The 26,237-nt window shown below is 35.9% G+C and overlaps 1 protein-coding gene across 6 annotated transcripts in view; it reads right to left on the bottom strand.

Annotated features, from left to right (window-relative positions):
• LOC149577994 (uncharacterized) overlaps nucleotides 1-26,237 on the bottom strand; it is a 167,376-nt gene that overhangs the window by 132,168 nt on the left and 8,971 nt on the right. For all 6 annotated transcript variants that reach the window (XM_089827108.1, XM_089827127.1, XM_089827136.1 and 3 more), the window contains exons 2-5: nucleotides 13,223-13,302; nucleotides 5,072-5,122; nucleotides 4,042-4,587; nucleotides 3,517-3,759 (exon numbers count right to left, since the gene is read on the bottom strand). In XM_089827108.1, the coding sequence (XP_089683234.1) occupies nucleotides 3,517-3,759; nucleotides 4,042-4,587; nucleotides 5,072-5,122; nucleotides 13,223-13,302 (920 nt within the window). The remainder of the gene's footprint in view (nucleotides 1-3,516; nucleotides 3,760-4,041; nucleotides 4,588-5,071; nucleotides 5,123-13,222; nucleotides 13,303-26,237) is intronic.

Below are 26,237 nucleotides of genomic sequence, written 5' to 3'. Positions count from 1 at the left end.
TGTTTAAATGGCATGCTTTGTACTTAGTTTCATAAGAATGACATGTATATTTGCAAATTTCAATGTATATTTTAAAATTTCCCTATCTAGATATAGTCGTCCCCATTTGTCATACCCCCCGTCTCCTGAATCACCAAAACATTTTTCCATCCCGAAACCCGTCCCGCCATCCCCATCCTGGAAATTGAGCAAAGCATAGCTTTAGATCCATCCTTACAAAAGGTGTATGTATTCTTTCCTCTATCATGAATGCCTTTCATATCAAATTCCTAAGGCCTTCGTAACAAGATATGGCATGCATCCATTGGACTAACATCACACCACACCTCATCCTTATAGACCCTTTCCTGTAGAAAATGTAACAAGAAACCTCTTATCTACTGTAACTTCATTACCCTTTTTAAACCATGTGATATGATAGGGACGAGGATGCCTTTAACATTGCAGAGATAATTTGTCTACTATTTCTTTAGAAACCATATTCTCACAAGTACCTCCATCAACAATTACTTGACATACGTTCCTAGCTGAAATACAACTTGTGTGAAATATGTTGGCTCCGAGCCATGAATCAATAGGGCTTTTTCCTCTACTTTGTCCTTTGCTAGAATTACCACTGTCCTCATTATGAGACTTTCTCCTACATCTGGAGATAACTCTTTCTCTCCTCCTTCATTCTCAACTTGAGCTAGGTTCAAGCTAGATGGTTCCCCTTGATTCTCATCTTGCATGTTATAATTAGAACACTTGGAGGCTTTGTGGCCTTCTTCTCCACAGCTGAAACAAGTGAATTGTCTTCTTTGACCTTCCCATCCTCTACCACTACCATAACCTCTACCTCATTGAAACCCCTCGTGATCTTTTTTGATTTGATGAAGTTTGGTGGGTTTCTTCTTATTTGCTTATTCATTGGGATTATTTTCCTCAACCATAACTTGAACCACCACAAGATGACGATGTATCCCTCCTTGATCCTTCGTTCCTTTGAAACTATTGTCGATTCTACTTTTGTTCTTATTTCAAGGCAAACTGGTACGCCTCTTTCATGTTGGTAATTCAATGTATGCTCAACTAATCTTGGATAGAAAACTTCAATCCATTAAAATAAATTGCAGCCATTTGCTCATCAATTTCATGGGGGTTTACTCGAATTGATAAATTGTCGAATTCACATGTATAGTATTCTACAGTAGATAGATTCTGCTTCAAATTCTAAAAATTTCAAAAGAGCTAAAAAGGTTGGAAGAGGGTTTGTGTATAATCTACAAGTAGAAACTTCTCTCTCAATTTCTTCTCCATCTTTTCCCATGTCCTCATTTTCTCCTTTCCCTTTCAGATTCTTTCCTTTTGCAAAAGATCCCACCATACCACTGCATGTCCTTCCAACTTTGTGCTGGCAAACTTGACCTTTTTCTCCTTTGCCATATGCTTCTACTCAAAGGACTTTCCCATGTTGTTTAGCCAATCTATCAACTCCTTTGGTTTAAGAGAACCTGCATAGTCGAATACTTCACCTTTGATGCCATCATTTCTTCCCTCTAATGCCCTGAGCATCCTTTCTTCAAAACAGGGTACATTTTCTTGCTCTTTCTTTTCTCCAGCTTCTGCATGTTGTTCAGCTCCTCTTCCAAGGCCTGCTTCGTCACCTTAAATCATCTCATCTGTCTTAGCCCTTGATCGGATAGAATTTTTGCAACTTGTCTCTGGAGTGTTTGCATGTCCCTCTGCATCTTTGAATTACCTCTTCGTCGTCCTCTCCCAGCCATCTTCCTGCTTTGATATCAGATGATGCAGCCCCATTTTAACTATATACAGGAATCATAAGAACATAGAAAAAAAACACAAGAATGTTTCAGTATTGACAACTGTTCATTATTCACCCAACTTCTCTGCATTACAAAGAGAGGAAACACTAATTTAACCCCATTCAAAAATTAACATTACGGTAATCTTAAACACAACTCCAAAAAACTGGATTTTTTTACATATTGCCCTTAACTAAGATAAGAAGAATTGCCTACTAATCTTCAAAATTGGAAACATGGTTTTGAAGCTATTAAAATACCCATTTTCTAAAAACTCAAAAAAAAAAAAAAAAAATGAAAAGCTAATTCCAGGCCCAGCTGAACTTTCTGGCTCCCAAAAATGCAAAATGGCCACTGACCGAGTTGAGCTCACTTGGCAATCCAAACGCCTTCTCCTAAAGAATCCACCTGTCAAATTTCAACAAGGTCAGACAACCGGGTCAAACGTTATGACTGCCCCCGGATATCCCTGCATCGTTAGTTCTGGGCTGCAAGTATCGATCAGGTTTAAAGGCCAAATCAAGGACAATGTCAGTGTTGGAGACTCAAATCTGGGGACATTCACAACTGCAGATCATCCATTTCTGAGTTTTTTGAGAGACTGCCGCAAGGACCAACTAGAACAGACTGTTTGACAGTCATTTTGGGAGTCTAGTGCTTGCCATTTTGGGGAGCTAGGTTTCATCAAGTGCAGAATAAAATTGAGGTATCTTTGTGACTAAATCTGTCTATTTTTATGTGAATATATCAGAAAAATTAGGGAAATCAGACATGTGCCCTTCTGAAAATTCTGGGTTATTTTGTAATCATTTCTGATCATAACAACAATCAGAAAATTCTGCTTAAGGTTCTATATTTGATCCGAAAGCTGAGATGTAATGAGAATAATTTGATGCAAAGTTCATTTCTAGATTTATGCCCTACTTGTATAAGCTTTTTTTAACAGACTTCTGCCCTAGTTTGCATATTTTATTGTTTTCTGTTGAGTATCCCATTTGGGGATATTACAGTGACCAAGAGCTATTTATTACCTTTGACTTGGAAATTGTGACTTTCAGTTTTCATCGTAATCTCACTTGATGATTATAAATTATAATATACTGCATTGAACTTATCTAGAGGAACCTAATAAGTTAGAACTGAGTTTCCACACAAACATTGGAAGCCAACAACTTGAGCTAAAAAGCAGCCCTATGGTTATAAATAGAATACCTGTTGTTGGAATTGATTAATGTGCATTAGCTTATGGATCAAGTATGGGAGCTCTAAATCATCTAAACTCTCAAGCGAGCCATGAAACCCTTTATTTAGAATTAATACCTTGAATCAATATTATTTGAACATTCCAAATATTCTAATTGGTAGCCACAAAATTCACTAAAATGTTTAAAATATTTACAATGTAGGTACAAATCCGTATATAGCTGAAACTCAGATGAATTAATTTGCATTTCTAGACAATTTAAGTTGAGCCACCAAAGAATATCCAAAATTGAAATAGAAATTAAGATTGAAGTGAAGGCAAAAAATTCATATATACAGGTCAATTGTAAATCTTCCACTCACGAGAATGTGTCCATAAAAATTTCTGCATGTTTCCCTTGATTATGCATACACGTTGGTACGTCCAGATATAGATGTGAGAGAGAATGTGTACACAATCTGTGAAAGTGTATTAAAAGACAGATGATTGCTACAAAAGGCAACTAACCAGATTTGATGTGTGCCTGTTTTGATGCGTTTAGAAGCTGCTATAGATCTCAAATGTGACCTGGCAGATGCTGTGTCAGTAACAGTTGTCAGCGTAGAAGGTTGCAACAGTTGCTTGGTAAGGAAGCCAGGACTTGCTCTCCTGTCTGTTGCCTTCCCTAGTTGACCCTTCATTAGCAATGCTGCAGCTCCACGTTCCAGTATATCATATTTGCTGTCTATTTGTGGGCGTGCTATACCCCCACTGCCTTCGAGAAAACAGTTGAGTAAATTACTCATAGGTTGCTTAAAAAGAATTTGGAAATCTGACTTGGTTTTAGAAAATCAAATTAAAACCACTTACAAATAATCCAAATATACTAAAAATTGAAAAAGGTGAAACAGATAATCCATGATAAATATCCATCCTGACACCCCAACAGAGGTTGATTCAATAAAACCAGTTAAGGGCAGCATTCATCACACTGCAATTATATATAACTAGCCTTAAAAGAAAGTAAGCCAATCCAAATAATTCAAGAACTACCTGTCCGTCATAACAGGAGATGGTGTCCAACTTTGCTGATGCCTGCCCCTGATCCACTGTGATTTGAATACATCAAGTGCGATATAATTGAGATCCTCCTCATCAATTGTTTCCAAACCTACAATGTTCATTATAGCCGACTTTGCAGCCTCTTCAATCTCAGGCAAACCCCTGCCTGCAATGCCACCTGGACTTAGTTGGGAACCAAATGATCTACTTCTCCAAGATGACAGTGTAGGGGAATATCGCTTTGAATAAGTATGGGAGTTTGTGGTAAATAGTGGGGACTGAAAAGAATGTCTTGGAATGTGCTTTGAAACCAGAGCACGAACATAATTCAAGGACTTTAAAAGAGCTTCAGAGGCAAAAGCTACCGATGTCGAGCTGGTAGAAGATGAATTTCCAGATATATTTGATGCTGCATGCTCGCTGTTTGCAGACTGTACCCATGAAGATGACTTCTTGTTGGTGACAGCATTGCACTCAGCAATTAGATTCACACAAAACAAATCAATCTGTTGTAGAGTCTGTATGCTAGGAATATACCTGAATAAACCATCACATATTTCTGAATAAATCAAAGACATGAAGGAGCTGATTATATGATATTTTGCCAATTTATTTTACCTATCACTCACATGTAAAGAGGATACAACACTAAACTCTGTCTTGTGGCTAATCTTTTCATAACTTTAAAAATGAATTTTCAGAATGGAAACATACATACACACACTGCACAGTTACAGTTTTAGAGACATGAAAAGAAATGATAAATAGAATATTTGCATAGACTCTCAAAGTCCTATTTATTTCATCATTTAGGTGGATCGTACCATAGTTCAATTACTACTATCTTTTGATCTTCATTACCAGTACAAAACAGAGTTTACTGTATCTAGCTGAAGCTCTCTTGATATGTTATTGAAAAAACAAATATTTAGAATATTTTAAAGAGCATGCAAAAAATTAAAACATTGTATTCCGTTCATATCTAAGAAAAAATTAACCAACACCCGCAGAATAAACTCACCTAAAAAGATACCGTTTGAGAAGTGCTACACACTTTGCAACAACTGGAGGGCTGTGCAATCCAAGTACATAACAGAATTAACTTCATCATAGACAAAGCAATGAGATAAGTCCTATATAAAAGAAGCCAAAGGGCATAACAAATACAATATAAGATACAGATTTTGACAGTCAATGATCCATTGGACTATATAAGAACAGCAGAGTAAGTGGAACAGGTGCAATGTATGTCACAAATTCTTAGCTATTATCAAGTGCCTTCTTAATGAGTAGACATCAACGGAAAACTAGATAAAGCAATTCATGAATGTAGTAATCCAAATCAAAGCATTTTTCCACACATCAGATTGAGAGGTATATAGTCTAGGAGGTAAGAAAAAACGATTAGAAAGAAATAATGAATAATAAGACTATTAATTTCCAAGAATGATCAAAGTAAGTGAATAAGACAATACATAACAGCAATTTACATGCATAAAACTACATATAGATCTGAATCTGGAAAGGAATATAAGAACTGGCCTGTTCTTTGGTGTAATGTATATATGCGTTCCTTTAAAGATAATTGCCACTGATCTACCATGAACTTAACAATGAAAAACTGCAAAACTTGTTTATTTCATAATACTTCTGATCCTGACATGATAAATTGTTTGTTTCATAATATTTCTGATCCTGGCATGATAATTGGCTATATTTATTAAACTAGATATGCGTAATCATCGAGGACACTGCAACCAAACCAGAAATCTCAAAATAATTTGTTAATCACAACCGTTGAATATATAAAGTATTAATTTGAAAAATATCAACTGAACCACCATCAATATAAACAGATGGTACAATTTTAATGAACAAGACGAAAAATTTTGCTATTGTCCTGGAGGCAGTATCTTTTGCATATTGAAAAACACGTATCTTTGATAAAAATATAAGTTTGTTATATCATAGTCACCTAGAGGGGATCTCGAAGATTGGCACGGGTACTAGTACGGCTATTTTTCAAAAATAGAAGACGAGGCTACTTGGAGACAACAATATTTTTATAATATAATTTAATAATTTCCAAGAAATATCATAACATGGAGCTTTGAAATAAAGAACAATGAAAAAAAATGAGAACAATGAAAAGTTTTACATATGAACATTAAAACCATTGAATCGGAATACCAAATCTGAAATTAAAATTACTAATAGTAATACAAATGTCATTTATGCATTTAATCTTGTGTAGCGTCAAATAGTTTAAAAGTCACACTGCAAACAAATAAAAACATAAAATGTTTTGTTTTGATCATTTTTTTATATGTTTTTTCTTCTGAAGATGTGCGAGAGACTTGAAGATGCCGGGTTACTTTGACAGGAAGTCTCCATCCAATTTTGAAGTCTCTAGGTCTGCGCAAGGTGCTGAAGACACATCTCTATCTCCGAGACACATCTTGGATGGGGGGAACATGTCTCCAGGTGACTATGGTTACTGTTATTATTTAGTTTAATTGCTCTTATATATACTTTTCTTTATTTTGTATTACTACTTTGAATAATTTATTTTTTATATAACTTATTGTTAAAGTTCTAGCTATAGTCAGACTGATTCGATCTGAGATACATCATTGTTATCGGTAAATCATAATTTCCTATATATACTTATCCATGTTAAATAATATATATTATTGTATATAATATATATATATATATAGTATAGTATATAGTATATATATTATATTATGTGTGTGTGTGTGTGTGTGTGTGTGTGTGTACATACATACATACATATATATATATATATATATATATATATATATATATATAATATAATATAATATATATACTATATTCTATACTACATATATATATATATATAGTATTGTTATACATATTATTATTTTTGTTAATATATTATTATTAATTAAATGATGATTAAACCATAGAGACATGTCTCTTCATGGGACATGTTTCCTCCTCTCATATGTATATGAGATTCAAATCTGCATTGGAACACATCTATAACAATGACAATGTTAGTACATTTGCAGATACGATCTTTAAACATCAACATGGTATTAGAGCCAAACTGCAAATGTACCATGAGAAATGAGGACAAATAATCTGATAGATGGAAGGGAAAAAGGCATACGATCCCAAGAAAATATATCAAGCAGTTAGAAGTCACGAAAGAGCAGGAGGAAGTGTTGGGAGTCATATGGAAGGAATTATAGAGTGTTGGAAACCTTTTGCCATATACAAACAAGCATATCATTGTCATCAGCATTATAGTTAGGAAGGAGGCATCAATCAAGTAGAATAGACCACCAAAAATAAAACTCAATAATCGAGGTATACAAAAGGAGATTTCAACAATCAATGAACACTTCAGAATTCGATGACATAGGCAGTCAAATTGGGGCAGATATAAGGTGTTCAATGTTTCAGCAACCAAGATCTTAACAAGATGTTATAGATGTCGAACATCCAAACAAGATATTGATCGAGGGTATATACATTTTTGGTCTGAAAAGGCTCTAGTTGTTGCTACCATAGACCATGGGAGGTTTTTCAATAGTGATACAACTTGAAGGTAGTTCTATCGATCACTGTAAAATAAGCAATTTGGGAATCATCGCACTAAGAGATATCAAAGAAGAAGGTTTCACAGCTTCTTCCGTATCATATATACTGTTATCAAGTGTCGGATTTTAAAATGGGTTAAAAAGCACCAAAGAAAATGATGTAATGGACGGCCATTAAATCCACTGAAATCAATGGGAAAAATCATGGTGTTCATGGAATAGACAATTGTACAACATGCAGACAGTAAAGCATGCTGCATAACATAAGGCATCCATCAAATATTTTCCATTGCCTTTCTATTTTACTCTCTTAATTATAACGTCCCTCATTCATTCGAACTTCTCTAAAATTTCATTCCGTAGCATCATTCGTATATGTTGTGGCAAGAAGCAGAATTCATATTATTGAGTCGTACAAATTGTTGTGAAGAAATAAACTTTGTGTTTCTATTTTTTAATCTCCATTAAGAAAAATATTTATCTAAAGAAGCAGAATTCATGCACACTGTTATGTCAGCGATATATATTTATAAAAGACAGAGAAATTGATTATGGCAAGAAGATGGCAGATGATGAGTATGTTTTTGGTAAAAGCCAAATATACAGTTTGGACTCTCAGCACACAGATAACGTCAGCTATGTCATTAATACTAAGCCCGATAAGTCAGATTAGGGGCAATCTTGCAAAGAAGTCAAATAAAGTATTACCAGCAACTACAAAAAGCAACGACAAGTCTATAGAGATGATTAACAGCGACATGAATCATTTATGAGAAGTGAGTCAGAACGCCAAACAGTAGGTCAAAGTGTCATCAGGTTTGCTTAGTCATCATGAGTTTCAGTTAGCAACGAGAGACAACAATGGAATATGACAGCAAATATACTTCAGTTTGTCAATTTGTGAAAGCCATAACCACGATTCAGGAATAAATAATTATACACGTCAAGTCTGAAAAACAAGAACAAAATATTAATAAGAATCGGTTGATATTATCAGTTTTTGACCTTATACGTATGAAGAAGTGCTAACAGAATTATAAATGGTCAATACTTGGCATGCCATCCACAGGCCATTACTACTGATCGCAATTTATTTTTACATGCATCAATCATAAAGACATTGTGGGCTCCAAGGTCAACAACAATTTGTATGGTCAGAGAAGTTGAGAAATTACCAAGAGATCTATCTCAATTATTTTTGTGAAAGGGATCCTCATCATTCCATAGACCACGAGCATGGTAGAGCGGAGATGTACGAATCCAGGAGTGGTGACATGGATAGTCGCAACTTCACCAAACTTAAAATGATTACCGCGACAACATAAGAAGACAAATTTATGAATAATAATAGTGTATTAGGGTAATACATATCTATGCATCCATATGGAGAAAATCGTTGACAGGTCTTAAGTGGGTTGCTAAACATTTAAAGGCACTCAATATTATGGAAGTGTAATAAGAAAAACTTTTTATTGCGGATACTAATGAGGCAACTCTTGATGAATTGCATGAAGTTGGCCACCATAAATTGTGGGTCTTAAAAGGACGATATCAAATAATTCAAGTTAGTAGTGGCTATTATTACAACAATGCAAGGAATTCATAATTCCACATATATTAGTAATTCCTACCCTTGCAAAGTGAACATCTAAAATTCCTACTGTTATCTAAACACAGAGATGATGATATGAAATTAGGTTTTGATAACACCTATGAGATTATATTCCTTGATCAGAAGACTTAAATTGGTGAATTACATACTTAGTGCCCTTCATTCGAACGATAGGGAAGCATGTGACTAATACACAAGCTTGGAATGACATTTGAAGATATAGTCTAGAGGCATTGGAAATAACAAGAATTCACAACTCCCTGCTTTGACAAAATGGTGCAGTTGTTGCAAAGACTCGTGCAAAGTTAAATTAATCAAGAGATGATCCAAAACATTCTTATAGCTATAGCTACATGGAAATCTAGAGTGGGAACTTCACATTGGGGGGAGGGAAAATAATAAACAATGTTTCATTCCCACTTGAACCATCTTTAGAGGGGAGATGTTTCATCTATGTGCAAATAAGTATTTCATATCTTTGAGTATTACATTTATCTATTTGTGTTTCTATACATACTATTAAGAGCCATTTGCCTTTATCTTTTCCTTTATGTCTGAGGATGTTCTTGCAAGAAAATAAGGTTGGTACTTCACACATGCTACCAAAATATGTGCAGACACAATCTTATGACTGTAGCTCAAAACAAGTTGTGATCTAGAATGCATTAGTCATCTAATGACCAGACTGGATAAAGTGAATATTCTTAATGATTGAGATTATGAGTATTCTTCTACATTTAGAGGAAGTATGACACTTCTTCAAAGGTAACGCAAGAGCTTAGAAGATTGATACTCAGTGGGGGTCTAGAAATACATTTGTGTGACTGCTTGAGATTATGAGCCTACTCTTGTGTACATCATGAGAAAGTAATGACTTATCACCAAAAAGTCAGGAAGATCAATAACAAATTCAAAGGGAGTTCGACAGGCATCCTTAGGCAAAGAGAGCTCTAAGGGAGTAACTAGAGGACTTGATTTCCTAGGATTGTTGTTTAGAGGGTGAAATTTGAAGTGTGATATATTCTCTATAAGAAAAAAGTTCGATGTGAAATTCCTTGTAATGCATTCTTCTCTGTGAGAGAGAATTGAGGTGAAAGCCCTTGTACCACCCTCTGACTTGGTTCATGGTGGTTACTATTTCGCATATGAAAGGTGACAATCTTTCATTGACACATATATAAACAAAAGGTAACCATTGTAAGGTGACGATCTTATTAATGGTAGTCTTGTTATCATGATAGACTTCATTAAGTTGTTGTCCCAGAGTGCTGGAAGTCATGATAACGAATGTATCATTATAGGTGAAGATCTTATAAATGGTAGACCTGTTATCATGACAGACTTCATTAAGTTGTTGTCTCGGAGTGTCAGAGATCATGATACTTGTCATGATAGAGACCATGACATTGTGATTTCTTGTTAAGTTGTTGTCCTGGATTATCGGAAATCAAATAACTCATATCCTTCTAGGATATAACATATTCTTTTGGTAGAAGTCAAGAATTTGATGCCAGTGCACATACCAAAAGAATATATGTATGATGACTATCATATGATTGATATTTCTTGTTGAATCATACTTCGGATTATATTGAAAGAAAACATCTAAGTTGATGGATTTATGTTGATATCCTTAAAAATGTCATTCTAGGAATATCATACTAAGATGATATCTCTTCATATACTTAGAGCATAATGTGTTCTACAAATCCTCCCTAGCTAAGAGGGAGTGTTAAGGTAGTAGCTTCAGTCGGATTGATTCGATCTGAGATACATCATTGTTACTAGTAAATCAGCATTTCCTATAAATAATTATCCATGTTAAATAATATATATTATTGTATATAATATATGTGTGTGTATATTGTTATACATATTATTATTTTTATTAATATATTATCATTAATTAAATGATGATTAAACCATAGAGACATGTCTCTTCATGAGACATATCTCATCCTCTCATATTTATATGAGATTCGAATCTGCATTTGGAACACCTATAACAATGGCAATGTTAGTACATTTGCAGAATACGATCTTTAAACATCAACACTTATTTACCACAAAAGATAGATCAATTTACTATTGATAAATAGATTAATAAGAATTTAAATAATCAGTTAAGGGTTATATTATATTATTATTGATTATTTTATTAATTTATAATATTATCTGATTGTTTTTGTTATTATACATTTATTTTATTAATTTTATTTAAGTTTAGATTTTAAGTGTTTCTTAAAGGATGGGGTTATAGTTAGGTTTTAAATTTTAATAGTAAAGAAAAAATAACAAATATCAAATATCAAATGACAAATGATAAATTAAAAAAACGTTGTAAAGAAATAGAATGAAAGATATGTTTTTGAAAGATATTTATCAACGTTATTTATATAGATTTCTTACACATATATATGCTAGTAGTAATGAATTGCATGAATAGAAATGAGCTGAGAAACAAATACAAACCATTTCTATCTAAGAGTTCTAACACCAACTTTGATAAACTTACTCTTCTGCACAAATACCATATGTAAGGATATTCTGCTACATGCAAAAGCTGTGCTGTTCCATGTGGATCTCTTCCACCTTTTATACTTCATCAGTTTCATCTTTCATCTCCTCTTGTTTCTAGTTTTCTTTCATAGCTTAAAAAAGGGTATGGCCTCCTCCCTTGGAGTGCTATTTCAATTTCTGCAATACTAACTTTACAAGGCATGCTAAGAAACTAACTTCTTAAACTTCAAATGCCTACACTGTTAATCTGTAATTGTATCTAGCATTTTAATTTTCACTTCAAGAATAGGAATGCAGGGTCTAAAAGTCTGTGGAAATGGCATGGGTTTTCAACGTCATAGGTATTTACCTCCATTCTGAAACAGCTAAGAATTGGATTGTGTCATCCTAGAAACTTCCTGCTTCACTAAATGATATAATTATGCCATTACAAAATTTAATAGTAGTCATCTTTTCTAAGACAGACATAGAGGATGTTTTCAGAGAGGTTGCATGGTTAATAAAGTGTAAGCCTTGTAACGAAAAGCGGGTCTAAGCGTTAAACCCTATAAAGGATATTCCCATTTGTTCTGGATTGGATCCATCTCTTCGCAATCTGAGGTGAATTCCAGGATAAGGCCCTCTAAGAAGAATCAGTAATGTTGTTTGTGATTATGTGGCAACCTCAGATTTCACTTCACAGTGTTCTGTATTGAATAATGCCCTCAGTTAGCTTAATTTAGATATCAAGATCCCTTTGCCAGGGTTTATCCAGCCAAAAACTCAATGACCTCCACATCAATTGATAGATGAACCCTGAAGAACGGATAAGGAAAAGAAGATAGTTCTTCAGGATCCAGCTTCCGTTTTAAGTAGATTCTCAAAAAAATTGGTCCAGCCAAGATATTGCCAAGTCCGAGTTTTTCAACTTTGCTCTCAACTATTAAAAGAAACTTAGATAAAACTTCCCCCAAAAAATCAATCACACAGTAGAATGACTTTATTAAATCCTGCTAAGCTCCTACTGAAGAATTCATCTACGCATTCTTAGGATTTAGTTGTTATCTTTATCACAGTTGTGCATATAGGTCTGCATTCTGTACATATTTCGAGCTCAATGTCTAACTCAAAAAAGCAAGGTACACAACTCAATGAACAGTTTTGCTAATATCAAAGGGCAGCAAAGCAATACAAAGTTCTGATTCTGATCAAAGCGACAAAACATAAAGCTTGCACTATTAAATTATTAATAAAATCTGTAGAAAATGCCAACAGTATCTTATTTAAATAAAACAACTCCTCGATGAATTTCAGTTCCAAACTGTACAATAATTGAGTAAATACAACAGCTAACAAATTGTAGCTAAAACGCATTTTAAGTACTGTGCATATGAAGCAGAGCTGCTCAGTTTTATGAGTGGTACATGAACATAAGTGAGACTAGAAGATGAATACGATAAACAAAACATACCTTCGATCCCTCTCTGCAAGTGCATGCTCTATAAGTACTGTATAACCAATGTCAATGGTTTCTGTGTCTGCCAAGTAATCCTAATGCAGAGAAACAAGCAAAAATTATGAATATCATTCCATGTACATACAACTGTTTCTACAAAACAGATGTAAGTTCAATCTCTCTGTTTATATAAACAGTTTTTTGGTACGAAATAATTATGCTCAGGGTGTAAAGAATCTTGGTCAATAATTAAGAAGAGCCTCCCACAATACCAAAGGATGAATTAACTTTCTGTGATTCTACAAATGACATTAGAAAAACTAAAAAGTGCAAAATGCACACATTGAACTTATAAAACCAAATTAAAAATAAATGAATAAGCAGATATCTTAAGTAAAACTATCCAAAAACCTGCAGAGCTAATAGTGTAAAGTTATTTACTCACAACAAATTCTTTTATTTTACCTTAGAATTTTATAAGAATTATTTATTTTGTTTGCTTTATTTTTATTTAAAGAGCTATTTATATTACCTTATATAGTCATTTTATCATTTTAAGTTTTTGTAAGATATGATATGGATTGTGTTTTAATATAGATATATATTAAATACATCTCATAAGTTGTTTTATTTAATTAAGATTTATTTTACATTACTTTAGAGCTATTTATTTTATTTTATCTAAATTGCTTACTTTATTTTTATTTTTTCATTTTGTTTTTAGTTTGAGAAGAGTAGTATATTAAATACATCACATAAGTTGTTCTATTTATATAAGAGTTATTTTACTTTACTTTAGAACTCTTTATTTTATTTATTCTAAATTGCTTACTTTATTTTTATTCTACTTTTTTGTTTTGTTTTTAGTTTGCGAAGAGCAGTAAATATTATCTTCTTACATGTTAACTTTTAAATAATTTTAAGCTTAGATTTTTTACATTTCCTTAAAAGCACATTGACTGACTTTTAGTATTTTTATAAATTTATAATTATAAAAGAGTATATGCATATGAAAGTAATGGTGCCCTCTCATATATAATAATAATATTATTTATTGATAAGTAGGAGATATTTTCGACAGCAAGTCAAATTGTGATATTGCTATCAGGATTCAACTGTGTAGTTTTTGAGTCAAACTCATTAACCCATGCTTCTTAAGTAGTGGTTCACACGAACCCATCTCTCATGAGAATGAATGGAACACCTAACACTCATTGGATCCCAGTGCTTCCACCTTTGTGAGCATCACTAGATCCAATCAGTGCTAAGTCTTTCATTCATTCTGATGAGAGATGGGTTTGTGTGAACACTACTCATGAAGCATGGGTCAATGAGTTTGTCTTGAAAACTACACAGCTGAATTCTGATAGCAATATCACATTATTATTTATACTACCAAATAGATATATCTCATACAAGAGTATTTATGTAAAGAGAGATATTGTACTTTAGAGCTTTTAATTTTCCTTTACAGAGAGGTTGGGGTTATTTGATTTACTTAAAAGAGTTAGCTTGCTTACTTGTGGTTTTTTGTTTCTACGTAGAAGTGAGAGTTTACTTACTCTATATCTAAATTTGTATATTTGTATCGGATTTAATGATATGTCAGTTGTGTATTTTTTTGAAAACGTAAATGTTAACATGCATGCCACATTAGGCACTTGCACTGTATAACACTTCTTCTGTAAAAATAAATATTTGCTACTTATCCCACAAAGCCTGAGACCTTGGTCATAGCAGACCTTATTATATCCATAATTAAAGTAAGAAAACAAAAAGTAGAGAGATCAAATGTTAAAGTTACATTTTGTGTAAGTAAATGAAGCGCACATAGAATGGAAGGGAATAGAATTTTTAATTAGGAAAGACATAAAATATTTGATTTCTGTTCAAAAGATACATGTTAGATGAACAAAACTAATAATGCTTTTACCTTAACAATGTCTATTGCTAGAATAAGAAGGACGTCATGTTTGAACCTAACATATCTATATCCTGTTTTCAAAGAAACAATGCACAATCTAACACTCTCTACTGATCAATGATAGCAGACTTTAAAATTATCATCTCCAACTTTCAATGGAAAAATGTGCACTGCTTATTATCTATGACGCATATGTCATAGAGCTAAAGAACTAGCATTCCTTTTCACATTGTGTACAGAAACTATAAATGTTTTCTGTTTGCGTGCCACACTTGTGGAATTAAGAATCAGTCACAAGACTAAAATTAGTTAGAAAAATTCAACAAATTTTCAGCACACAATAGTTGAATTTGTTATAAAAATGGATCATGGCGAAGAAGGGAGAGAAAATAACCTATAAGAACAGACAGTTGCTTAAACTCCCAGAAAACACTACTAAGGAAAATTCAAAAACAGTATACATTTTGTAGAAATGATTGATGTAATAAAATAAATCAGCATCAAGAAAAATCACCACAGGTTTGAAGAAATTGATTGCCATTATAAATTCCTCAATTTTCAAATTCTCACACTTTAGTAATGATGCCATAACTTTCAAATCAGCATTGGGAAACTCATACAAGCCTGAAGCATCTAACTGTTTTCAAATTATTGTGTTCTACAAATAATTTAAGACAGATGATGATGTGAGTAAATGACCTATTTCTCCATACTTTATGATGGAATCTGGAGATAAATGAATTTGATTTTGGTTATATGAACTTGTGCAAATGATCTCACACACTTTAAAAGCAACGAAATTTGATTGCCATTATATTATGAATGGTTCACTTTGGTTGTTGGCCTTAATGGGATAGAATTAGTTTCAAAGGAAGGAATGCATAAGGACAGACGTGACAAACAGCAACTGCAAGACATGTCAATTTGGAAAAATATCAAGGAAGGGAGAATTGGAACACAACTGATTAGCATCAACTTAACAACATCACCTCTAGTGGAAAATGATATCAAGCTTGGGCTCTAAAGGTTCATATTTTCCGGTAGATGTTTTAGTATAATATTTGAGATAACATTATATGAAGAGACATGTCATGCGAGAAGGCATGCATTTGGAAATATGAAGAGACTTGTTTTTGGAAATTGAAGAGACCTCCGGTTGTCATATGAAGAGTCTCTCAAATCGATATATTCATGAGATTGCTTTGAGTGTAGACACAATTGTATCAAGTGAAAGCATTGTACAACATTTTATCATCAATAAAAGCAATCTTTTTCTGGTGTGGCCGGGTTTTTCCCTTTAAGTGGAAAGGTTTTCCCAGGATAAATGTCTTGTGTCTCTTATACTTATTCCTTCCTTTATTTATTGTTATTTATCATTATTCTGAGAAAGAACTCAACAGGGTATTGAAGTCGGGTTAGATAACAGTAATAAAGGAGTTTCTTTTGTTCATTAATTTGTGCATCTGTCTCATAGACAATCTTTAAGTGTTAAGAGTGTTGAATTTTTGTAGCTGCTAGATAGATCTTCAATTCTATTACTGCTGTTTGCTATATCGGTTTAGCCAGTTTCACCATTGTCACTCTAAGCTGGATGTTCAAAGCTTTTGTGTAGTGGTTTTGAATGGTGCTGGCTTTTACCTATTTGTGAACGCTTTTCATCAATGTTTCTACCTAAGTGCCTCCTCTCAGAATCTGACTTGGCAACAGTATTGATTACAGCATGCAGTCTGTTGAGAGTTCTCGATACTGATCATAAGTTTACATATTGTTGCATTCATCCTTGGTTATTATTCTTTATGTTACCGCTCTCCTTTATTTCTCTTGTCATTTTGGTTCATTCTAGGCTTATGCAGTTCATCCATATAGCCTTCCTTGAAGATCAGCATTGGCTTCCTTGAAGATCAGCTGTCTCCTGTATGAGGGTGTTTGGTTGCTCTCCACGTTGCATTACCATTCCTCTTCACACAAGTATCTTCAGCTTCTTGTGTGGGCTCCTCTTGATATTGAAGAGAACTGACTGTGTTTTGTCTTTAAGTAGAGAATTTATTTTTGTATGTATGGTATTCTTTCAAACGAAAAAAATTTATTATCACAGCGATACAATTCTATGATATCAAGCTTTCTCAGGTTGGCAGTCTGATCGGGAATATACCACCGCAATATTTGCAATCTTCCTGTATCATATTCTTAGCGTCTGTAAGACATCAAGCAAATTCTCTCACATATGAGAAGCAGAGGATAGTCTAAGCTATTCAGAGTTTATGCAAAGCTGTGAGATGAAGGTGTCTTCTTGTTTTCAGCATTTTGGTGACACTCCAACCAGAAATCGTTATACTAATGAAGGACCGAATTGCGTCCATCTGCAGAGTAGAGTATCGCCTTGCAAACTTCTACAAATGCATGGGCCCCTAAAATTGAAGACTATTGCCTTGCAAAATTCTACAAATGCATGGGCCCATAAAATTGAAGACGGTCGCCTTGCAAAATTCTAAACATGCATTGGCCTCAAAAATTGAAGACTGCCAACAGTCGGGTGCTTGGATTTGCACCACACAAACTTGCCATGTCCCTCTTTCGCGCTAGTTCTTCTGGCGCCTAGTTAATCTATCTCCACATCTGGATAGATTAACGGCATTACCAGTAAGGATGCCTGCCAGTCACAAGAGAAGATTTGTCTTAAGTTCATCATTTAATGTATTTAAGTACTTTAATAAAGTTACTTTATGTTTTAATAAGGCATTCACTTTATACAGTGACTTAACTGACTAGAAGATGAAATTGGTGTTTTATCCCACATCTCTTATTCCAACGCTTTTCCCTCACTTCGAAGTTATAAAGATGAGATTCTGTCTTGGGAAAGAACACACCAGATTTTATGAATTCAATGTTTACGAAACTCTGGTTGCTTAATGTGACTAGGCAAACTCAAGGACGAAAACCCTTGGGGTATGTGCAAGGGAGTATGGACGTAGCCCCATCTCTGCACGTAGTATGAGAATCAGCAATACAATGTGTCACCACAAGTGATTGGATACAGGAGTTCTTTAGAGAATGGACGTGGTTATCTTCGTGAGCTGAATTTACGATAGAGAGAAGGAAGAACAGCTGGTGTTGTTTTTGGAGGATTTGGCATTCGGCTTTGTGTTATCCATAGAAGCATTCATTCAAAGAGATATCCGCCTGGGTTCTTATTTCCAAGTTATGGACAGCAAGAAGGGAGACGGATCTTAGTTACAGTTCTCACAGAATCCACGTGAGTGTGGAAGAGGTTGCGGAAGAAGGGAAGACACTAGTTGAACACGACCATCAGCGGGTGACAGACTAGCATTTACTGGAGTCCTCACTACAAGCAGCGATGAAGCATCATAGACCTTCCGTCAGCAGTCTAGACATGAGTGAAGATAGAACCGCATAGCAATCATGAAGGAGCTTTGAATGTTAGTCAACACGAGCGTAATCAGGTGCTTTCATTAGTTCTTTTAAGACACCCGACAAATGCTCATTCTAAATGTAGACAAATTCCTTTGTATTTCGGTTTGGCATTAGTAGTAACTGTTCAGTAATCTTCCTATTGTTTATTTCGTAAACTAGTCTTCTTATAATTCATGTAATGGTGAATATCACAAGACAATGTAATCATTTTCCTAAAATACGAGTCATTAGAACATTCCTAAAAGGTTATGCAAACTGTTTGCTTTATTGTCTCTCATTGTATAAGCAAGAAAATTATTCAGTTGTATCAAAACTAACAGTAAAATCCGAGGTAGTCGAAGAAAGATTATTACAGTGGTATCAAAGCCACAGGTCTTGCTATCTTGTGCGTTAAACAAGAAGTAAAATGACAGCAAGGTATGAAGAAAAAACTTTATAATTTCAGTCACCTCCAACTGGAACAAGTAGGGTCTTCTGAACAAATTGATATTGAAGATAGCTATACAGTGGATGAGGAATTGATTTTTGGAACAAGTGAACAAACTGAACAAACTAAATAGGTTGATCATTTTGAATAGGCAGAACAAATAAACAACATTCAAATGGCACATAATGAAACTGAATAGGACATGAAAATAAGGGAAACATTGCAGGTTATTAGAGATGGGCAGAATAACATAGCTGATGCACTTCAACAGCTTGCAATTAATATACAGCAATTAGCCCCTATTAATAGGAGGGCCCCGAGCCATCACAGTGGAGGTCATAGTGTAGTTGGATCACTCCGAGCTGTTAGGGCTACCACACGTAACACTGAAAGGCCTTTAATGCCAATGTTTAATGCAGAAGAAGAGGCAGCACCACCAGCAACACCAAATTTACTACCGCACAATGTTATGGCAATGTATGATGAATGGGGTTTGTTTCCTAATCCTATTAAACAAAATATGTCCTTTGTCCAATATCTAAATCAGAAAAGGAAGTCAGATAGACAGCAGCAAGATAGGAGGCCTACAACACCAAACAAAGACCTAAAGCATGCTATGAACAAATTATCTCTCCCTAATTTTGATAGCAGCAGTAAGACATCTGCGAGAGCTTAGATTCACAAGCTAGACACATACCTAACATTTAAACCTATGTCAAAGACAGAAGCATCAGGTTTGCTACGATGCACTTAGAGGGAGCGACATATGATTGGTGGCATCACGGGTTGGTTACCCAAGATCATGGTCTCTTCACATCATATGAGACTTTCAGCTCTAAGCTGATTACTTGCTTTGACAGGAAGGATATAGAGGTCTATTACAAAGATTTGGCACAGCTATGATAGGGCGAATCTCTAGATGATTTTATTGACGAGTTTCAGCGGATCTCGGTGATGGTTTCTAACATAACAAAACAACGTAAGGTAATGTTGTTCACTAAGGTTTTGTAGGATAGATATAGAGGTTTGGTTGAGGTACTTAAACCAAACACTCTGGATGATGCTATTAAGATCGCACGCGATCTAGAGTCACCCTCTTCGATATTACAGCCTCCTAAGAAGACGTATAAGGGGACCTCTTCTTTTCAAAAGAACAAAAACCAGCATAAGGCTACACCTCCCAGGATGGACTTTGAGACACGGAACAAACTCAAGAGGAAGAAGCTATGCTTCACTTGCAGAGAGTCATGGACGCCGGATAATAGATGCCTTGGCAAAGGCAAGATACATTATGTAGAGGTACTTTCAAAGGAGGAGGATGAGCAGCAGGAGGGCAGTGATGAGGAGGAGAACAAGGATCGACCACCTAGAGGGAAGAAGAATGCAGGTACCCAGGGGCGGCCTCTTATCATAGCATCACTTTCTAGCGATCCCACAAGACAACCCTTTTGTTTGAAAGGAATTGTTAGGGGACAACGTATTATATGTCTCTTGGATACAGGTGACTCACATAACTTCATAAGCTCACGATGGGTTACCAAGAGGAATTTACAAATTGATGACATACCTAAGTTTGAGGATAGGGTGGCAAGAGGTGAAAGATTGAGATGCGTAGGGAAGGTGTCGGGACTTCCGATTCATTTTGATGATTTCCTTCTTGAGGCAGATTTTTATGTGGTGGATTAGATGGACTAGATGCCATGTTGGGGAGACAATGGTTACTGACCATAGGCAGATATACAGTTGACCATGAGAAGATGCAGTTGGAGTTCTTACAGGATGGCGGACAGGTGGTCTTCAAGGCTATGCTAGAAGGGGAGGCCACGTTGATAACAGCTCACAAGATGGAAGCCATTTTGAGGCACGATGATATCGAGTGGGCAACACATTGTTTCATCTCTTTTAAGGAAACACAAGATACAGGACAGCAGTATCATTGTGACATCCAGACAGTGCTTGACAAACATGGGAGAGTATTTGAGGATTTACCTCCAAGTATTCCACTAGATAGAGGGTTTGAGCATATCATTGAGCTAGAGGAGGGCACGGCTCCTTATTGTCACCCCAAGCATTACAAAGAAGAGATAGAGAAGACGATTAAAAAACTGTTAGATATGGGACATATCAGGCCCAGCTCCAACCATTTTGCCTCCTCAGTGGTGTTGGTTAAAAAGAAAGATGGCACTCTTCGGATATGTATTGATTATTGCGCCCTTAATAAGAGGACCATTAAAAACGTGTATCTGATTCCCCACATTGATGAATTACTGGATGAGCTTCCTGGAGCTGTTTATTTCTAGAAGATAGATCTTCAATCGGGATACCATCAGATACAAGTCCGAGAGAAGGATGTACATAAGACAACTTTCAGATGCCACTACGGACACTATGAGTTTTTGGTGATGCCATTTGGGCTCACTAACGCACAAGCTACTTTTCAATCATGCATAAACCACATCTTTAAAAAGCGGCTATGAAAGAGTGTGTTGGTCTTCTTTGATTACATCTTGATCTTTAGCAGGACTTGAGAGGAACATTTGCAGCACCTAGCTGAGATCCTTAGCCTTATGGAAGAACACTTTTTATTTGCAAAGGAGTCTAACTGCAAATTTGGACTAACTGAGATTCTCTATCTGGTTAAGGTACATGATAAGAGCAAAGGGAGTTAAGGTACATCAGGAAAAGATACAAGCAATCCTTGATTGGCCACCACCGAGAGATGTATCTGAATTACGGGGCTTCTTTGGCCTTTTGTTCTTATTACAGGCGATTCGCTAAAGGCTTTTCCCAAGTAGAAGCCCCCCTTAGCGATCTGACACGAAAAGGGGCATTTAGATGGACAAAGGATTCAAAGGCAGTATTTGATAGACTAAAACAAGTGATGAGCACGTGTCCGATTTTGGCACTTCCTGATTTTTCTAGACCCTTTGATTTAGAATGCGATGCTTCAAGGAGCGGAATCAAGGCGGTGTTGATTCAGGACCAACATCCCATAGCTTTTGAGAGCAGGAAACTTAGGGGCAGCGAACTATTATATTCCATTTATGATAAGGAGATGTTGGAAATAATGCACACTTTAGCCAAGTTTAGACAGTACTTGGTAGGAAGTAAGTTCACAGTTAAGACTAATCATAACAGCCTACGTTACTTTTTGGAACAGAAGGAGTTGAATGAAAGAATGCAAAAATGGGTCAGCAAGGTTCACAGTTAAGACTAATCATAACAGCCTACATTACTTTTTGGAACAGAAGGAGTTGAATGAAAGAATGCAAAAATGGGTCAGCAAGGTTCAAGTGTATGATTTTGATATTGAATATGTCAAGGGCAAAAATAATATAGTTGTTGATGCACTTTCTAGGAGACCCTCAGTGATGGAGTGTTGAGCCATTTCCGAGATTTCAGCAAATTTGGAGGTCTCAACTGTTAGTTGAGTATTCTAAAAATACTCATGCTTGTCAGATTATGGATGGTCTACTTCAAGATGATCGGTACAAGGTAATGAATGATATTGTATATTATAAGGATAAAATCTACCTAGTACTAGAATCTAAACTTAAAATGAATATTATGCACACTATATATAATGCACCTTCAACGAGTCACCCATGTTTTTTTAAAACCTACAGGCAGATTACAGAGAGATTCTCGTGGAAGGGGCTTAAAGACGATGTATTGCATCATGTTAGAGAGTGCCAAACTTGTCAGCAGAACAAGTCAAAACAAGGCTTCCCAGTAGGTTTACTTCAGCCTCTTCCTATTCTAGCGCAGAGATGGGAGAGTATCTCCATGGATTTTATTACAGGGTTGTCGAGGGTCCAGGGCAGGGACTGCATTTTTGTGGTGGTAGACAAATTGACTAAGTTCGCACACTTCTTTGCTATTGCAACGGACTGGTCGGCCTCTCAGGTGGCAGAGTTGTTCTTTCGAGAGATTTTTCGTCTTCATGGATTACCCAGGACTATCGTGAGCGATAGAGACAGCAAGTTTCTCGACACCTTTTGGCAAGAGGATTTTTTATTGGCAATTATCGGGTTGACACCCAATACCAGCTATCATCCGCAGACAGATGGTCAGACCGAAATAGTGAATAAATGGGTGGAAGGGTATTTGAGAAACTACATTGCAGATCAGCAAAGAGCTTGGGTTAAATGGTTGTATTTGGGGGACTATTGTTATAACTCCACATATCATATGTCCATTCGGATGACTCCTTTCCGCACTCTTTACGGCTACTAACCTCTCTCTTTCATTGACTTGGCTTTACAGGATAGTAGGGCCCCCTTAGCCAAAGATTGGGTTCTAGATCAATTGGATATTCTCAAATCTCTTAGGGATAATATTCAGCAGGCACAGAACCAACAGAAGTTATATGCTGATCGACATCATACTAAGCGAAGCTTCGAGATAGGTGACATGGTTTATCTTCGTCTCCAGCCGTATAGACAGAGCTCCCTGAAGAAAAGTGGGTCAAAAAAGCTTAAGCCCAAATTTTACGGACCTTATTGCATCACCAAGAGGGTTGGTGAGATTGCTTACAAGTTGGATTTACCTGGTGATAGTCCAATCCACAACATGTTTCACATCTCATGACTTAAGAAGGCAATTGGTCAGCAAGTTGTGTCGTCAGAGGGCTTGCCTCCACTTGACAAGGAGGGCAGACTTGTATCGGAGCCAACAAAGGTGATTAAAATCCAGGGAAAGGACGCTACGAAACAGATCTATCAGAGAATATCTACTCCGCTGGAAGGATTTACCGTATGAAGACGCCACTTGGGAAAGTGAGTCTATTTTACAGCATCCAACATTGAAATTGCTTAAGGGCAAGCAATCCTGGGAAGGGAGGACTGCCATATCCCCTCTTTTGCGCTAGTTCTTCTGGCACCTAGATAATCTATCTCCACATCCGGATAGATTAATGGCATTACTAGTAAGTATACCTACCAATCACAAGAGAAGATTTGTCTTAAGTTCATCATTTAATGTATTAAAGTACTTTAATAAAGTTACTTTATGTTTTAATAAGGCATTCACTTTATAAAGTGACTTAACTGACTAGAAGACGAAATTGGTGTTTTATCCCACATCTCTTATTCCAACGCTTTTCCCTCACTTCGGGGTTATAAAGATGAGACTCCATCTTGTGAAAGAACACACAAGATTTTATGAATTCAATGTTTAGGAAACTCGGGTTGCTTAATGTGACTAGGCAAACTCAAGGACGAAAACCCTTGGGGTATGTGCAAGGGAGTCTGGACGTAGCCCCAGCTCTACACGTAGTATGAGAATCAGTAATACAATGCGTTACCACAGGTGATTGGATACAGGAGTTCTTTAGAGAATGGACGTGGTTATCTTGGTGAGCTGAATTTACGATAGAGAGAAGGAAGAACAGCTGGTGTCGTTTTTGGAGGATTTGGCATTCGGCTTTGTGCTATCCATAGAAGCATTCATTCAAAGAGATATTCGTCTGGGTTCTTATTTCCAAGTTATAGACAGCGAGAAGGGAGACGGGCCTTAGTTACAGTTCACACAGAATCCAAGTGAGTGTGGAAGAGGTTGCGGAAGAAGGGAAGACACCAATTGAACACAACCATCGGCGGGTGACGGACTAGCATTTACTGGAATCCTCACTACAAGCAGCAGGGAAGCATCATAGACCTTCCTTCACGTAGACATGAGTGAAGTTAGAACCGCACAGCAATCGTGAAGGAGCTTCAAATGTTAGTCAGCACGGGCGCAATCAGGTGCTTTCATTTGTTCTTTTAAGACACCCAATAATACACTGCTTATGCTCATTCTGAACGTAGACAAATTCCTTTACATTTCGGTTTGGCATCAGTAGTAACTGTTCAGTAATCTTCCTATTGTTTATTTTGTAAACTGGTTTTCTTATAATTCATGTAATGGTGAATATCAAAAGACAATGTAATCATTTTCCTGAAATATGAGTCATTAGCACATTCCTAAAAGGTTCTGCAAACTGTTCGCTTTATTGTCTCTCATTGTATAAGCAAGAAAATTATTCAGTTGTATCAAAACTAACAGTAAAATCCAAGGTAGTCAAAGAAAGATTATTACAAAACTTGAAGCGAAGTCGCAACTGAATTTGCTTCTGATCACGCCAGCCAATCACTAGGGCACCTGGTCTATTTTGCTCAAAACAGGGGCATTTGGTATTTATTTGTTGCAACAGTCAAAGGGGAATCCGTTGCTTATCTGGTGGTACCCATGCGGTCTTTAGGTCAAAATAACTGCAAGATAGTGGAGGCTCTCTCAACTTCACAAATTGAAAGCCGCGATGAGACTGCTAGATGCAGATCTGCTGGAGTTTGCTAAGCAGATCCAGGAATTAAATTGGAGTCACTCGGACTTTCTTTCTCTCCATCAGCAATTGAGGCTTATTTCATATGTTAATCAAGCATTGTCATGTGAAAGAGATAAGTACTCTATTTGTTTACCTTTTACATTCCTCTCTCTATCATAGGTTGATTTTATTAATCTCTTGGTTGCAGGGTGCAACAAGAAGCAATGAGATGAGGTGAGATTATAAACATGAGGATGCTGCTTTGATGATACCATATACAAGGAATATTATTTAGAGGGCGATGTTTTAAGCTTCATAGGGAGATTCTATCAACTATCCTATTGTGGTGATCAAAACTGTCCCTATCGAGAGGGAGTTTCTATGAAATCTCAATCAATCTTATAGATGCTGATTAATGAGTTCTTCTCTAAGAGGGAGAAGTTCGAGATGAAATCCCCTGTTAATGAGTTCTTCTCTATAAGAGAAATTCGAAGTGAAATCCCTTGTTCCACCCTTTGTGAGTAGATATGCTTGGACCACCCTCTATGAGTAGGCATGGTAGAAATGCATTCTTCCCTAGGAGAAGTTTGAGGTGAAAGCCCTCGTTCCACCCTTTGCAAGTAGGTATGGTGGACCACCCTCTACGAGCAGGTCTAGTGGAAGTCATGTGTGTGACTCCATGACTGTAATTTTATGCTACTATGGTGAATTATGTTATGCTCAAATAACATTTTTTTATGAGAATCTATGTGATGAGAACTTATCATTGACATCTTTTGGTTGCAGCTAGGGTGTTGGCCATATAAAGATCTCTCTCTTGCTAAGGGGGAGGTGTTGAAGATTGTAGCTGCAATAGATATCTTTATCTCTGATTTTGCTATATATTACAATAAAGATGATGCCTACGGATTGTGTTGATAGCTGGAAAAGATATTCAGGATAA

Source organism: Cupressus sempervirens, chromosome 1 (assembly GCF_028749045.1).
Source record: "Cupressus sempervirens isolate cs-2001-9-10 chromosome 1, ASM2874904v1, whole genome shotgun sequence".
Classification (NCBI taxonomy): domain Eukaryota; kingdom Viridiplantae; phylum Streptophyta; class Pinopsida; order Cupressales; family Cupressaceae; genus Cupressus; species Cupressus sempervirens.
This window is presented reverse-complemented; position numbering and strand designations above follow the sequence as displayed.